Source organism: Barbus barbus (genome assembly GCF_936440315.1).
Source record: "Barbus barbus genome assembly, chromosome: 29".
Lineage (NCBI taxonomy): Eukaryota > Metazoa > Chordata > Actinopteri > Cypriniformes > Cyprinidae > Barbus > Barbus barbus.
The window spans coordinates 30,541,096-30,556,095 of NC_136757.1; the positions used below are offsets into that span (position 1 = coordinate 30,541,096).

Sequence of the window (15,000 nt, forward strand, 5' to 3'; positions counted from 1 at the left end):
TAAAAAAGCATACTTTAAACAGAAATGTCAGGCTTCTGAAAAGTATGTTAATTTCTATGTACTCAATACTTGGTTGTGTCTCCTTTTGCTTTAATTACTGCATCAATTCGGCGTGGCATGGAGGTGATGGAGGTGATCAGTCTGTGGCACTGCTCAGGTGTAATGGAAGCCCAGGATGCTTTGATAGCGGGCATTGTTGGGTCTGGTGTCTCTCATCTTCCTCTTGACAATACCTCAGAGATTCTCTATGGGGTTCAGGTCAGGCGAGTTTGCTGGCCAATCAAGCACAGTAACACCATGGTCATTGAACCAGCTTTTGGTAGCTTTGGCAGTGTGGGCAGGTGCCAAGTCCTGCTGGAAAATGAAATCAGCATCTCCATAAAGCTTGTCAGCAGAAGGAAGCATGAAGTGCTCTAAAATGTCCTGGTAGATGGCTGCGTTGACTGTGGACTTCAGAAAACACAGTGGACCAACACCAGCAGATGACATGCAGCCCAAATCATCACTGACTGTGGAAACTTCACACTGGACTTCAAGCAACATGGATTCTGTGCCTCTCCACTCTTCCTCCAGACTCCAGACCTTGATTTCCAAATGAAATGCAAAATTTACTTTCATCTGAAAAGAGGACTTTGGAGCACTGAGCAACAGTCCAGTTCTTTTTCTCCACAGCCCAGGTAAGATGCTTCTGACGTTGTCTCTGGTTCAGAAGTGGCTTGGTAGCTCTTTTCCTGAAGACGTCTGAGCGTGGAGACTCTTGATGCACTGACTCCAGCTTCAGTCCACTCCTTGTGAAGCTCTCACAAGTGTTTGAATCAGCTTTGCTTGACAGTATTCTCAAGCTTGCGGTCATCCCTGTTGCTTGTGCACCTTTTCCTACCCAAATTCTTCCTTCCAGTCAACTTTGCATTTAATATGCTTTGATACAGCACTCTGTGAACAGCCACAGCTTTCAGTAATGACCCTCTGTGACTTACCCTCTTTGTGGAGGGCGTCAATGTTCATCTTCTGGATCATTGCCAAGTCAGCAGTCTTCTCCATTATTGTGGTTTCAAAGAACAAGAGAGACCCGGAATTTATACTGTAGAGATGATCATTAATTGAAACTCAAATATAAATATACTAATATATTGAGATACTGGATTTTGACTTTCATGAGCTATAAGCTCTAATCATCAAAATTAAACAAAAAAACTTTTGAAATGTTTTACTTGACGTAATGAATCTAAAATATATGAAAGTTTCACTCTTTGAAATAACTTACAAGAAAAAAATAACTTTTTCACGATTATATGTATGTACCTGTATGTATGTATGTATGTATGTGTATATATATATATATATATATATATATATATATATATATATATATATATATATATATATATATATATATATATATATATATATATATATATATACACACATATACACACGAGTTAATTTGCAAAAACAGACAACTCCATTTTAATTTCAAAAATCATGTTTTTTTTCCTGCTTTCCAATTAATATCAATCAAACTGCAGTTGATTTAAGAAAATGAATAAAAACAGAGTTATCTGTTCATATATATATATATATATATATATATATTAGACACACAGTGCTGTGAAAAGGTTTTTGCCCCCTTCCTGTTTTTTAATTTTTTGCATATTTGTCATACTTAAAAGATTCAGATCATCAAACAAATTTTAATATTACACAAAGATAACCCAACTAAATACAAAATGCAGTTTTTAAATGATGATTTCATTTATTAAGGGAAAAAAGCTGTCCAAACCTACCTGGCCCTATGTGAAAAAGCAATTGCCCCCTCCTGTTAAATCATGAAAGAACTGTGATTAATCACATTATTTTAGAAAGCTGAGTTAAATTTCACTAGCCTCACCCAAGCCTGATTACTGCCAGACCTGATGAATCAAGAAATCACTTAAACAGAACCTGTCTGACAAAGTGAAGCATGCTTAAAGAGCAACACCTCATGCCACGCTCTAAAGAAATCCAAGAACAGATCAGAAACAAAATAGTTGACATGTATCAGTCTGGAAAGGGTTATAAAGCCATATCGAAGGCTTTGGGACTCCAGCGAACCACGGTCAGAGTCATTACTCACAAATGGAGAAAACTTGTGACAGTGGTGAACCTTCCCAGGAGTGGCCGGCCGACCAAAATTACCCCAAGAGTGCAACGACGACTCATCCAGGAGGTCATTAAAGAACCCAGAACAACATCTAAACACCTGCAGGCCTCACTCGCCTCAATTAAGGTCAGTGTTCATGATTCAACAATAAGAAAGAGACTGGGCAAAAACGGCATCCATGGGAGAGTTCCCAGGCAGAAACCACTGCTGACCAAAAACAACACAAAGGCTCGTCTCGCATTTGCCAAAAAAATATCTTGATTATCCCCAAGACTTTTGAGCAAATATTCTGTGAACTGATGAGCCAAAGTTTAACTTTTTGGAAGGTGTGTGTGTCCCGTTACATCTGGTGTAAAACCAACACAGCATTTCATAAAAAGAACATCATAGCAACAGTCAAACATAGGGGTGTAACGATATATCGCAGTACGATATTTCGCGATGCAAAAATGTTACGTTATGTATCGTAGAGTGTTGGCGATACATTTACGATATGACGGCAGTCTAATCCTATTGGTTGAGCTGCCGACGTGACCTACTCTGCAACAGCGTCGCGTGTGCTTTCATCGCAGTAGCAGAAATCGCTTGAACATTAGTAGGGCAACATGAGTTCGGCTGAAAGTGAAATTGAAGATGCCCCGTCTTCTTATAAGTCCATCGTCTGGCAGCATTTTGGTTTTCCAGTCACGCGACAGGACGATGGTAAAAAAGTTACAGACAAAACAAAGTGTTTGTAAACACTGTAAAACAAGGCTGCCATACACAGCGTCAAACACTTCGAATATGATGTGCCATTTAAAACGCCATCACAACAACAAACTCCTGCAAACTCCTGCGACAAAAAGGGTGAACGAAGGCCAAACATCTATACAAAAGAGTTTTGCTGCAACATGGTCTCAGTCAAGTGCGAAAGCTCAAGAAATAACCAGGTGCATTGGAGTTTTTATTGCAAAAGACATGAGACCATTTTCTGTGGTCGACAATGTTGGATTTCGTGAATTGGTTAGGGTACTGGAGCCCAGGTACCATATTCCGTCACGCCCGCACTTCAGTCAAGAGGTAGTTCCAGCTCTGTACCGTGAAGCTAAGGCAAAGGTGGGCGACGGTCTGAAAAAAACAGAGAATGTGGCAATTACAACTGACGGGTGGACTTCGCGGGCTTGTCAGAGCTATATTACAATCACGGCGCATGTTATTACCACGGAGTGGGAAATGAAAAGCTTCGTGCTTCAGACTCGCCCGCTTTTTGAGTCGCACACTGGGTCTAACATAGCCGAAGTTTTAAAAGCGGCTGTACAAGAGTGGGAGCTTGATAGGGCTCCTCATAGTACTGCAGTTGTTACTGACAACGCACGCAACATGGAGGTGGCAGTGAGAGAAGCCGGGTTGTCACCGCATATTAAGTGTTTCGCGCACACATTGAATCTTGCGTCGCAAGCAGGTTTAAATGTGCCTCGCGTCAGTCGATTGCTTGGTCGCGTAAGAAAAGTCGTGGCTTTCTTTCACCGCAGTACCACAGCCACAGCTGTGCTCACGGAAACGCAAAAGATGCTTGAGATCGCATCACATAAGCTTATCATTGATGTGGCAACGAGATGGAACAGCTCCATGGATATGCTGGAACGCTATCTCGAGCAACAAGCGGCTATAACGGCTTCTCTTTTGAGCACAGAGGTGCGCAAAAATGCCCGTCAACTCGATACTCTGGATAGCAACGACATCACTGATGCAGAAGAAATAGTGAATCTACTTAAACCTCTAAAACAAGCCACCACTGTCCTCTCTGATGAAAAGAGCGCCACCCTGTCACTCATTGTGCCCTTGAAATCCATGATCGAGCAGAGCATGACACAGGATGAGAAAGACTCTACAATTATAACTAACATGAAAGCAGCCATCCTGCAGAACCTATCAGGTAGATACACAGAAGTACAGGATTATCTGCTAGAAAGTTCTGCACTGGACCCCAGATTTCGATCGTTGCCCCACCTACTCCCTGAACAACGCGAAGAGGTTTTCCACCGGTTGATGGACAAATCAAACCAGTTACAGCAGGTATGTTTGTCTGCATTATTTGAGAATCTGTATATTTGTATTTGCATGTTTATGTACTTTGTGATGTGTGTGTGTGTGTGTGTGTGTGTAACTGCAACTGTACTAAACCTCCCCAGTCCTTAATAGTTTGTTTTAATATATTTGTTTTTTAAGGCTGGCACTGTGGAGCAAACAGAAAAGAAGGAGGGAGGTGCCAGTGATGAAGATCCCACTGATGCAGCAGAGAAAAGAGAGACAACACAGAGAGCTGAGCAAGAACAGCCACCACCTTGCAAAAAGACAGCACTGGAAGATCTCCTTGGTGCAACTTTTGCTAAACCAACAATCACTCAGGCCAAACGTAGGATAGAAGTAGAGATTGACATGTACAAAAAAGACACTTCTATTCCCCTCACTAGTTGTCCACTGAAATGGTGGAAAGAAAATGCTCAGATGTACCCACGTCTTTCCTCCCTTTCCAATGCTTACCTAACAGTTCCGGCAACGTCTGTTCCCAGTGAACGTGTTTTTTCTACGGCAGGGGATATTGTGAGTGCTCAAAGATCCCAGCTTTTGCCTGCAAATGTAGATATGCTGGTTTTTTTGCAAAAAAACCTGCAAGTAATCTAAACAAACATTAGTGTTTATGTTGAACAGAACACCATTTAATTTTTTTCTTTTTTTTTTACTGCTTTAAGAAGTTCTGTCTGAGATATCTTTATTTTAAGTTCATGTTAAATTTAACAATTTTTTCAGTGACAAAGACATATTCAGTTGTTATTTTGAATACAAAAGGTTTTTTTTAATTAAACCTTGAAATGTGTATTGTATGTACAACAAAGTTAGTTATTGAAATTTGTTAATGTTTTTTAAATAAATCTGTTATTTGAATTTCAGTTTCATTTTTAAATTTTGTTCAAAATATCGTGATACATATCGTATCGTGAACCCAGTATCGAGATATGTACCGTATCGTGACCTGGGCATATCGTTACACCCCTAGTCAAACATGGTGGTGGTAGTGTGATGGTCTGGGGCTGCTGTGCAGCTTCAGGACCTGGATGACTTCCATAACTGATGGAAGCATGAATTCTGCACTCTATCAGAAAATCCTGAAGGAGAACGTCCGGCCGTCAGTCTGTGACCTCAAGCTCAAGCACACTTGGGTTATACAGCAAGACAATGATCCTAAACACACCAGCAAGTCCACCTCTGAATGGCTCAAGAAAAACAAAATTAAGGTTTTGGAGAGGCCAAGTCAAAGTCCGGGCTTAAATCTGATTGAGTTGCTGTGGCATGACCTTATACAGTCCATTCATGCTCGAAAACCCTCCAATGTGGCTGAATTACAAAAATTCTGCAAAGAAGAGTGGGTCAAAATTCCCCCACAGCGATGTGAAAGACTCATTGCCAGTGATCGCAAACGCTTGATTGCAGTTGTTGCTCAAAGGGTGGCACAACCAGTCATTAGATTTAGGGGCAAGTACTTTTCCACGTAGGGGCAGGTTTGGACAGCTTTTTTCCCTTAATAAATAAAATCATTTTTCAAAACTGCATTTTGTATTTACTCGGGTTATCAGTGTAATATTAAAATTAGTTTGATCTCAAGTGTGACAAATATGCAAAAAATGAAAAAACAGGAAGGGGGAAAAAAAAATTCACACCACTGTGTATATATATATATATATATATATATATAGGTCAAAGACAAAAACATTTTGGTGTCCACAGCAAATTAAACTGACAAAAGTAATTTTACATACATAGAAAGCATATTCAAGTATTACATTATTGTTTCAAATCATGTTTGAGAAAATAAAATGTCAACATGGTTGAAATAATGTTATTTATGTAAAAATGGAACAATATAATTGATGTATGATGGTTATTATTATTATACACATTCTAAAGTAGAAACAAATTGAAATCTGAATCAAATTTTTATTGTTTAATGCTTGAAAAAACCCTTTTTCGTCTTTGACCAATACATATATATTAATTTAAATACCTAAAAATAACCAAAAGCCTGTTCATAATATGGGCTGTAATAGTATGTGAATGGTAGTAAAGTAAGTGTGTTGACGTCAGTGAATGGCAGGATTACGTGGTTAATCCAGGGGTCAGCTCCACTGATCAGAATCCAATTAAATGGTGATTAATGATGATTCAGGCCGTTTTCAGCAGAACAGCAGCTGCTCGTGTTTCGTCAGAGAGAATAACGCTCTTGATTCTGTTCTGCAGCGCTTTGACACACGTGTAATCAGCACTCGCTTACATCTGCTTACATCTACTCATACGGCAGGGTTGGCTTTAATCGCATTAAATGAAGACACAGAGTAAGACTAGTTAAAACTGAAACTAACTAATCAGAACAAGAACCCAGCCGGGTAAAGACTGACCGCCTGCATGCAGACAGACGCTCTCGGATTCTGATATGAAGACGCTCTTAAAGCATCCAGACGGTTTGTGAAGAGTCTTCATCAATCAGTCAGTCTTTACCCGCCATCTGTTCAGCTGGAGCAGTGCATCATGGGACAGTGCTCAGACAGACACTGAACAATAGGAGAATACTGTACTTACCCTCCACGTGTGTGTGTGTGTGTGTGTGTGTGTGAGAGACACAGTGTGTGTGTGTGTGTGTGAGAGAGAGCGTGTGTGCCTGTGTGTGTGTGAGAGACAGTGTGTGTGTGTGTGTGTGTGTGTGAGAGTGTGAGCGAGCGTGTGTGCCTGTGTGTGTGTGTGTGTGTGTGTGTGTGTGTGTGTGTGTGTGAGAGACAGTGTGTGTGTGTGTGAGAGAGCGTGTGTGCCTGTGTGTGTGTGAGAGACAGTGTGTGTGTGTGTGTGTGTGTGAGAGTGTGAGCGAGCGTGTGTGCCTGTGTGTGTGTCTGTGTGTGTGAGAGAGAGAGAGAGAGAGTGTGTGTGTGTGTGTGTGTGAGAGAGAGAGAGAGAGTGTGTGTGTGTGAGAGAGAGAGTGAGAGAGTGTGTGTGTGTGTGTGTGTGTGTGTGTGTGTGTGAGAGTGTGAGCGAGCGTGTGTGTCTGTGTGTGTGAGAGAGAGAGAGTGTGTGTGTGTGTGTGTGTGTGTGTGTGAGAGTGTGAGCGAGCGTGTGTGTCTGTGTGTGTGAGAGAGAGAGAGAGAGTGTGTGTGTGTGTGTGAGAGAGAGAGAGAGAGAGAGAGTGTGTGTGTGAGAGAGAGAGTGAGAGAGTGTGTGTGTGTGTGTGTGTGTGTGTGTGTGTGCTACAGATCTACTCTCATCTCTAGAGGATCCGCATGATGTTCACACAGATCTGTTCTAATCTAAGCTGTGATCCTGAGGACCGACAGTCTCACATCGGACACACGCTCTGCCAAACATCGCAGGAACACTCCACACATGGGTTTAACGTGCTTTATATACACTACCACTCAAAAGATTTTGAACAGTAAGATTTTAATGTTTTTAAAGAAGTGTCTTCTGCTCACCAAGCCTGCTTTTATCTGACCTAAACTACAGCAAAAACAGTAAAAGTTTGAAAACGTTTTGCTATTTAAATCAGCTGTTTTCTATGTGAATATGTGTTAAAGTGTAATGTATTTCTGTGATCACAGCTGTATTTCCAGCATCATTACTCCAGTCTTCAGTGTCACATGATCTTCAGAAATCATAATAATATACTGATTTACTGCTCAACAAACATTTCTGATTATTATCAATGTTGAACACAGCTGAGTACATTTTTTCAGGATTCTTTGATGAATAAAAAGATCCAAAGATCAGAATGTATCTGAAATAAATAGCTTTTGTAACATTATACCTTATACCTTTCAAAAGCTTGGAGTCAGTATAATCTTTTTATTTGGGGGGGGGGGGGTTATAGAAATTAATACTTTTATTTAGCAGGGATGCTTTAAATTGATCAAAAGTGATGATAAAGATTTCTATTTCAGATAGATGCTGTTCTTCTGAACTTTCTATTCATCAAAGAATCCTGAAAAAAATTCTACTCAGCTGTTTTCAACATAACAATAATAATGTTTATCGAGCAGCAAATCAGCATATATATTTTTTCATTTATATATTTATTATTGAAATGTTGTTGTTGTATGCATTTGTCAATTTTATGTAATTTCTGTATTTTCTTAAATGTGTGTGTATAGAGTATTTACAGAGTGTTAACTTTTAGTTTTAGTTACTTTTTCTTATTTGTAAGTCGCTTTGGACAAAAGCATCTGCTAAATGACTAAAAGTAAAAAGAAAGTAAAGCAATATTGGGATGATTTCTGAAGGATCATGTGACTGGAGCAATGATGCTAAAAATTCAGCTTTGAAATCACAGCAATAAATTACATTTGAAAATATATTCAAACAGAAAACAGCTGGTTTAAATAGTAAAAATATTTCAAAATTTGACTGTTTTGCTGTACTTTGGATCAAATAAACGCAGGCTTGGTGAGCAGAAGACACTTCCTTAAAAAACATAATAAATCTTACAGTCCAACATCGTTTGACTGGTAGTGTATGAAACATGATCTGATGTCTTTCTGTGTTGTGGGTCTGATGGATCAGGAGATCTGGTCCGTGTGAGCGTCTGTCGGTCCTCAGGGGGTGTGTGTGGGGCTCAGCAGTACCTGTGTCTACCTGTCCTGTCTGGGACACTGAAAGATAAAGGTCTGCAGAAAGAGAGAAACGCACAGAGCTGGAGACAGTCAGGAGAGAGTGAAGAGAGACAGTTACAGCAGCTCAAGATCAACACACTTCATCCAGAAGCACCGCACGCAAACAGAGAGAGCCTCAGTCAGCCAGAACAATAACTCTAGAGAGGAGCCTTTTCATAAATATATACATATATGTGTCCTGCAGCACAAAAGCAGTCATCAGTAGCACAGGTATATCTGTAGCAATAGACAACAATACATTGTATGGATCACAATTATACATTTCTCTTTTATGCCAAAAATCATTAGCATATTAAGATCATGTTCCATGAAGATATTTAGTCAATTTCCTACCGTAAATATATCAAAACTTCATTTTTGATTAGTAATATGCATTGCTAAGAACTTCATTTGAACAACTTTAAAGGAGATTTTCTCAATATTTAGATTTTTTTGCTCCCTCAGATTCCAGATTTTCTAATAGTTGTATCTCAGACAAATATTGTCCGATCATAACAAACCATACATCAATGGAAAGATGATTTATTCAGCTTTCATATGATGTATAAATCTCAATTTTTAAAAATTGACTCTTATGACTGGTTTTGTGCTCACATATTACATATTCATATTTTTATTCCACCTAATTTTCATAAATCAAGTTTTCATTAAAGCCAACTGTTATTCAACAACAAATTAGAATATTAACACTATTTTGTTGACATAAAAGTGCGTTCTGTGAGTTTTTGCTGATGTGTTTTGTGGCAGGACTGTCCTCTCGGCGGCGCTGGTGTGCGGGGGGTCTGAGATGAATCGACTCTGAACACAAACACTTCAGCGCGACGGCTGTTTGCATTGTGACTCTGCTTAAACGCTCTCATACTGCAGAAACCTCAGCGCTTACCATCTCTAAGCAGGATGTGTGTCACGGTAGTGTCCGTTCTACTGAATTTAATTCATTGCAATTATAATTAATTGTTTTAATTAACTGAAATTATAATTAATTCTAATTTTATTCATTTAAATCATAATTTATATTAAAATTGCACAGATTTTTTTATGTAGATTTTAATAAAAAGAAAATCACTTTCAGGATGATTTTGATTATTGCATTATAGTCAATTTAATGTCAAAGCAATGCAAGTCACAATGCAAAAAATCTGGTTTTATTTCTGTTTTTTTGTTTTTTGAGGCGAGTAGAGAAAATGTTTAATTATGTCCAAAGTGTGTGTGTGTGTGTGTGTGTGTGTGTGTGTGTGTGTGTGTATACTCTCTATGAGTTAAACATGGGCGAAACATGACGGTGTTTCTCTGAGATTCACTCTAATGCAATTCAACATCAGAATAAACGCAGCATTATCAAATATTAGAATCATTCTGACAGAAAATAACATCTTGCCTTTGGCTTGACTAGTTTGGGTTTAAAAGACACTTAATATTTATATTAAATATTATTGATTTAACAGCACTGACACTATCAGATGAGAACAAAACTAAAATAATGACTCTACACGGCAAAAAACGATTCTTAGTGTTTTGTCTTGTTTTCTAGAATAAATATCTAAACATTCTTGAATCAAGATTAATTTACTGTTCAAGTAAAACTATTTAAGATATGTCCTGTTTTCAGTAAAAAAATCTAATAAATAAATATATATATATAAATTATCTTAGTTTTTCCTTAAAACAAGCAAAAATATCTGCCAATGGGGCAAGAATAATAATCTTGTTTAGTCTTTGAATTAAGATGATTTTTCTTGCCCCATTAACAGATATTTTTGCTTGTTTTAAGCAAAAACTAATAAAAAAAAAGAAAACAAGAAAACAAGACATAATATCTTAAGTCATGTTACTTGTACAGTAAATGCATCTTGATTCAAGAATGTTTAGATATTTATTCTAGAAAACAAGCAGAAATACTAAGAGAACCATGTTTTGCAGTGTATTGTCTTCTGCTTTATATCTGAACTGAATATGCTTGGCTCTGTTATTGATCTGAATTATGCCTCTATTGTCTCATGTTTGATGAAGTTTGCATCACTGATTGTGTTCTCTGCTGTTTGTCTCTGTGAAGCTGCTCTGAATCGATCTGTGTCGTGAGAAGCTGCTCCTCTCAGTGTTTGTGTGCGGATGAGATGATCAAACGCCTGCTTCAAACGCTCACGATGCAGCGATTGGGTTTGTGTTTCCCGGCAGAAGCGAGGAATCCCACACCGATCTGATCTTCAGAGCAGCAGCAGCAGACGTTCAGAACCGAGGCATCACAGAAGGGCATTCTGGGACATGCACATGCAGCGGGCGGAGCCGCTCTCACCTCAGACTTCTCCATCTTGCCCTGCGCCTCCACCTGTGTGATGATCTCGCTCATGTTGGTCTCCAGCACCATGCCGCCCATCACCATCTCCGCTAGGATGTTGTGCACCTGCAGACATACAGACGGCTCAGCATCCCGCCGCTAGTGCTAGCGCTCGTTTGTGAAGCGTGCCTCACCTTATCCATGTGGAAGATCAGGTCCAGCTCACAGACGGTCTCGAAGCATTTATCCAGCGTCTCCACAAACACCTGCGGACACAGAGAGAGCAGAGACAGTCACAGATGCTTTAAGAGCAAGGAGTAGTTTGAATAGAAAACAATACGTCTCTAAATGTATCAGAATCACTCAAAGTTTGAAAATACAACTTCCTACAGATCTCCACTATTGCATAATTCATTTTACAAAAAAATTACTAAATAAAAATAGTTTATGGCTATTTAATATATATTCTAATCAAATGGCAAAAAAGTGATGTCTCTTTTTTTTCAGTGTTTTTGTCTTTTCTCCTCTGCAGATGTCTAAAGATTCTTAAATCAAGCAAAATGAGATATGAAGATATTAAGTCTTGTTTTCTGAGAAATTGAAGGGAGTTTATGATTAAAACAAGAATGGGTTCAGAAAACTCAACTTAATTCAAAGGGAAACAAGTTTTCATTCCTTATTGACAGATATTTTTTCTGGTTTTAAGCATAAACTTACATTTGTTCAGTTTTTCAGAAAACTACACAACATTGAGTTTAAGCTAAATGTATCTTGATTTGACGATTTTTAGATAATTTTTATTGGAAAAAATAAAGTTTTGTCTTTTATGATGCATGCAACATTTAATGCCATGAATATATAAATTTAAGACTTTCTATTCTGATTTAAGAGCTTTTCAGGCCAAAATTTGTGTAGGGATGATTAAGACTTTTGAAGACTCTTTCTGTCGTCTGATGGAGTTTCTTGCTGGGTTTCAAAGCCTGAATCGATCTGAATTATCACTCTATTCTCTTCTGCAGAAGACACAGCTGAAATTGAATTTGTTTCATAAATGATTAATGAACTGAACCCAATAATGACAGCAGAATTTGGGTTAGTCTCATATTTAATGAAGATTTCATCAATGATTGTGTTATTTTATCAGTGCGCAGCTGCTTTGCCTCGATCTGTTGTGTATAAAGCACTGAATGACTAAAGTGACCTGGATCAGATCCAGAATGCCCAGCTCGCTCTCGGATGAATCCACACAGAACACGAAGTACAGCGTGGCGTAGTGTCTGTAGATCAGCTTGTTCTCCGAGCCACCGATTAACCTGAGAACACACACACACACACACACACACACATGCAGACAGTGAGCCGTGACATCAATCACGTGACAGCAGCAGAGAAACACACACGTGTGTGTGTGTGTGTGTTTATGTGGTTTATGAGGACACAAATGTGTATAATGACATGGGTATGACAGAGGTATCACAATATGAAGGTGGTTTATGAGGACATAACCCTAACTCATGTTGAATTTGCAAGAGAAAAAGAGAACTTATTTGATCGTTGGTGTACTTCAATGAAGGTTACAACTAAAGAGCAGTTAAGAGAATTAGTGCTCTTTAAACATTGTGTTCCTCATGCTGTAGCTATGCATCTCACTGAACACAAGGTGAATACACTTTCTGAAGCTGCTATCATGGCTGATGAATTTGTGTTAACCCATCGTGGGTCATTCAGTTCAGTTGGTCTTAAAACCAAACGATATGAATAAGTCTAAGTTTTGCTTTCAACCTAAGACGAAGTCTCTTGTGATGAGTAGGAATATTAAGGCGACAGTTGCTGAACATTCTAGTAAACAGATACTCTCACGAGACATGGTTTGCTTTTATTGTAAAAAGCCTGGTCATAAAATATCTGACTGTCTTATTCTCAAGAAGAAAGAGAGATTGTCGAAACCTGTTGCTTTGGTTTCTACTTCACCATTCACTATTGACACTCGTGATGAGAAAGATCGTAATCTTTTATTTTATTTATTTATTTTCTGCAGCAGGGTCTAAGAAGTGTTCTGATCCTCTGTCCTCCTCGTACTTTCTTGATGATGGTCTGCTTTGTCGGACAGTGGTCCTGCATAAAGATGTTTCTCTGGAACCTAAAACTCAGATTGTGCTTCCTTTTACAGTGAGAGACTCCTGTGTTGCATTTGGCTCATCAGGGGCTTGCTGGTCATGCCGGAGTTCGTAAAACGTATGATCGTGTCTTGCGACAGTTCTATTGGCCTAAGGTAAAACGAGATGTGGCAAAACATATTCGATCTTGTCATACATGCCAGATCACCGGTAAGCCAAACCAAAAAGTGCCTGTTGCTCCATTGCAGCCTATTTCCGTCGTTTCCACTCCTTTTGAGCATTTGATAGTTGACTGTGTTGGTCCTTTGCCCCGGTGTAAGACTGGTCACCAATACCTTTTAACTGTTATGTGCCAGACTACTCGTTATCCTGCTGCTTATCCGTTAAGGTCCATCACTACCAAATCTGTCTTGAAGGCCCTCACTAACTTCATGTCGACCTTTGGAATTCCCAAAGTTATTCAATCTGATCAGGGTTCGAACTTCATGTCAAAACAGTTCTCAAAAGCCCTGCGTCAACTTCGCGTAAACCACAATATTTCTAGTGCCTATCATCCGCAGAGTCAAGGAGTTCTTGAGAGGTTTCATCAAACCCTGAAGTCCCTTTTGAGGTCATATTGTGTGGAACTCGATGTGGATTGGGAAGAAGGTCTGCCGTGGATGTTATTAGCGATACGTGAGGTAATCCAAGAAAGCCTTGGGTTTAGCCCAAATGAATTAGTGTTCGGACATGTAGTGCGAGGACCTACGGCTGTGTTAGCTGAGGAGTGGCGAACGTCTAAATCTTCTGAAAACATTTCAGATTATGTGAGTGGATTCCGGCGTAGATTGTATGAGGCACGAGCTCTCGCTAAAAAGAAGCTGAGTAAGTCTCAAATAAAAATGCAACAACATTTTGACAGAAAAGCTAAGTTAAGACAGTTTCAGGTGGGTGATCAAGTACTGGCTTTGCTGCCTCTACCTGCCAACCCATTTCAGGCTAAATTTACAGGCCCCTACAGTGTAGTTAAACGTCTTTCGGATAATAATTATCTGTTGAATACTCCTGATCGGAGGAAAAAAGTACAAGTCTGTCACAGTAACCTGCTGAAATTGTATATAGCTCCTGTTCGTTCTGTTACTGTTAATGTGGTAACCTCTTGTGACTCTTTTTCAGAATCGTCTCCTCTCTTTTGCAGCACAAGTGGAGATTCTTTAGAGAATGCTGATGAGGATGAGAGTTTTCTTTCTCGGGAGAAAGTCGACGGGCAACTCTGAGATTCTTCTTAACCTGTCCTCTCATCTTTCTTATTTGACAGAGAAAGAGAGGAGTGATGTCACTGAGTTGGTGATGTCATTCCCCTCTCTTTTCCTTGACGTTCCTGGTCGCACTTCTGTCATAGAACATGATATCGACGTAGGAACCTCATGTCCAGTTAAACAGAACGCTTATCGAGTCAATCCTTTTAAAAGAGATTTGCTGAAACAAGAGGTGAACTATTTGCTTGCTCATAATCTGGCTGAATCTAGTTTCAGTTCATGGAGTTCTCCTTGTGTCTTAGTAAATAAACCTGATGGCTCATATCGATTCTGCACAGATTATCGAAAACTTAACTCTGTGACAAAACCGGACTGTTTCCATTTACCTCGAGTTGATGACTGCGTCGATCATGTTGGCTCTGCCCGTTACGTCAGTACATTCGACCTCTTAAAGGGGTATTGGCAGGTGCCTTTGACTAGTCGTGCGAAGGAGTTGTCTGCCTTCGTTACGCCTGATGCCTTCCTGCAGTATACGGTAATG

At 39.3% G+C, this 15,000-nt stretch overlaps 1 protein-coding gene across 1 annotated transcript in view; it reads right to left on the reverse strand.

Annotated features, from left to right (window-relative positions):
* Positions 1-15,000, reverse strand: part of LOC306849161 (AP-3 complex subunit sigma-1-like) — a 22,555-nt gene that overhangs the window by 2,016 nt on the left and 5,539 nt on the right. The window contains exons 3-5 of the mRNA XM_079384013.1: positions 12,306-12,417; positions 11,299-11,370; positions 11,123-11,230 (exon numbers count right to left, since the gene is read on the reverse strand). Of these exons, the coding sequence (XP_079240139.1) occupies positions 11,123-11,230; positions 11,299-11,370; positions 12,306-12,417 (292 nt within the window). The remainder of the gene's footprint in view (positions 1-11,122; positions 11,231-11,298; positions 11,371-12,305; positions 12,418-15,000) is intronic.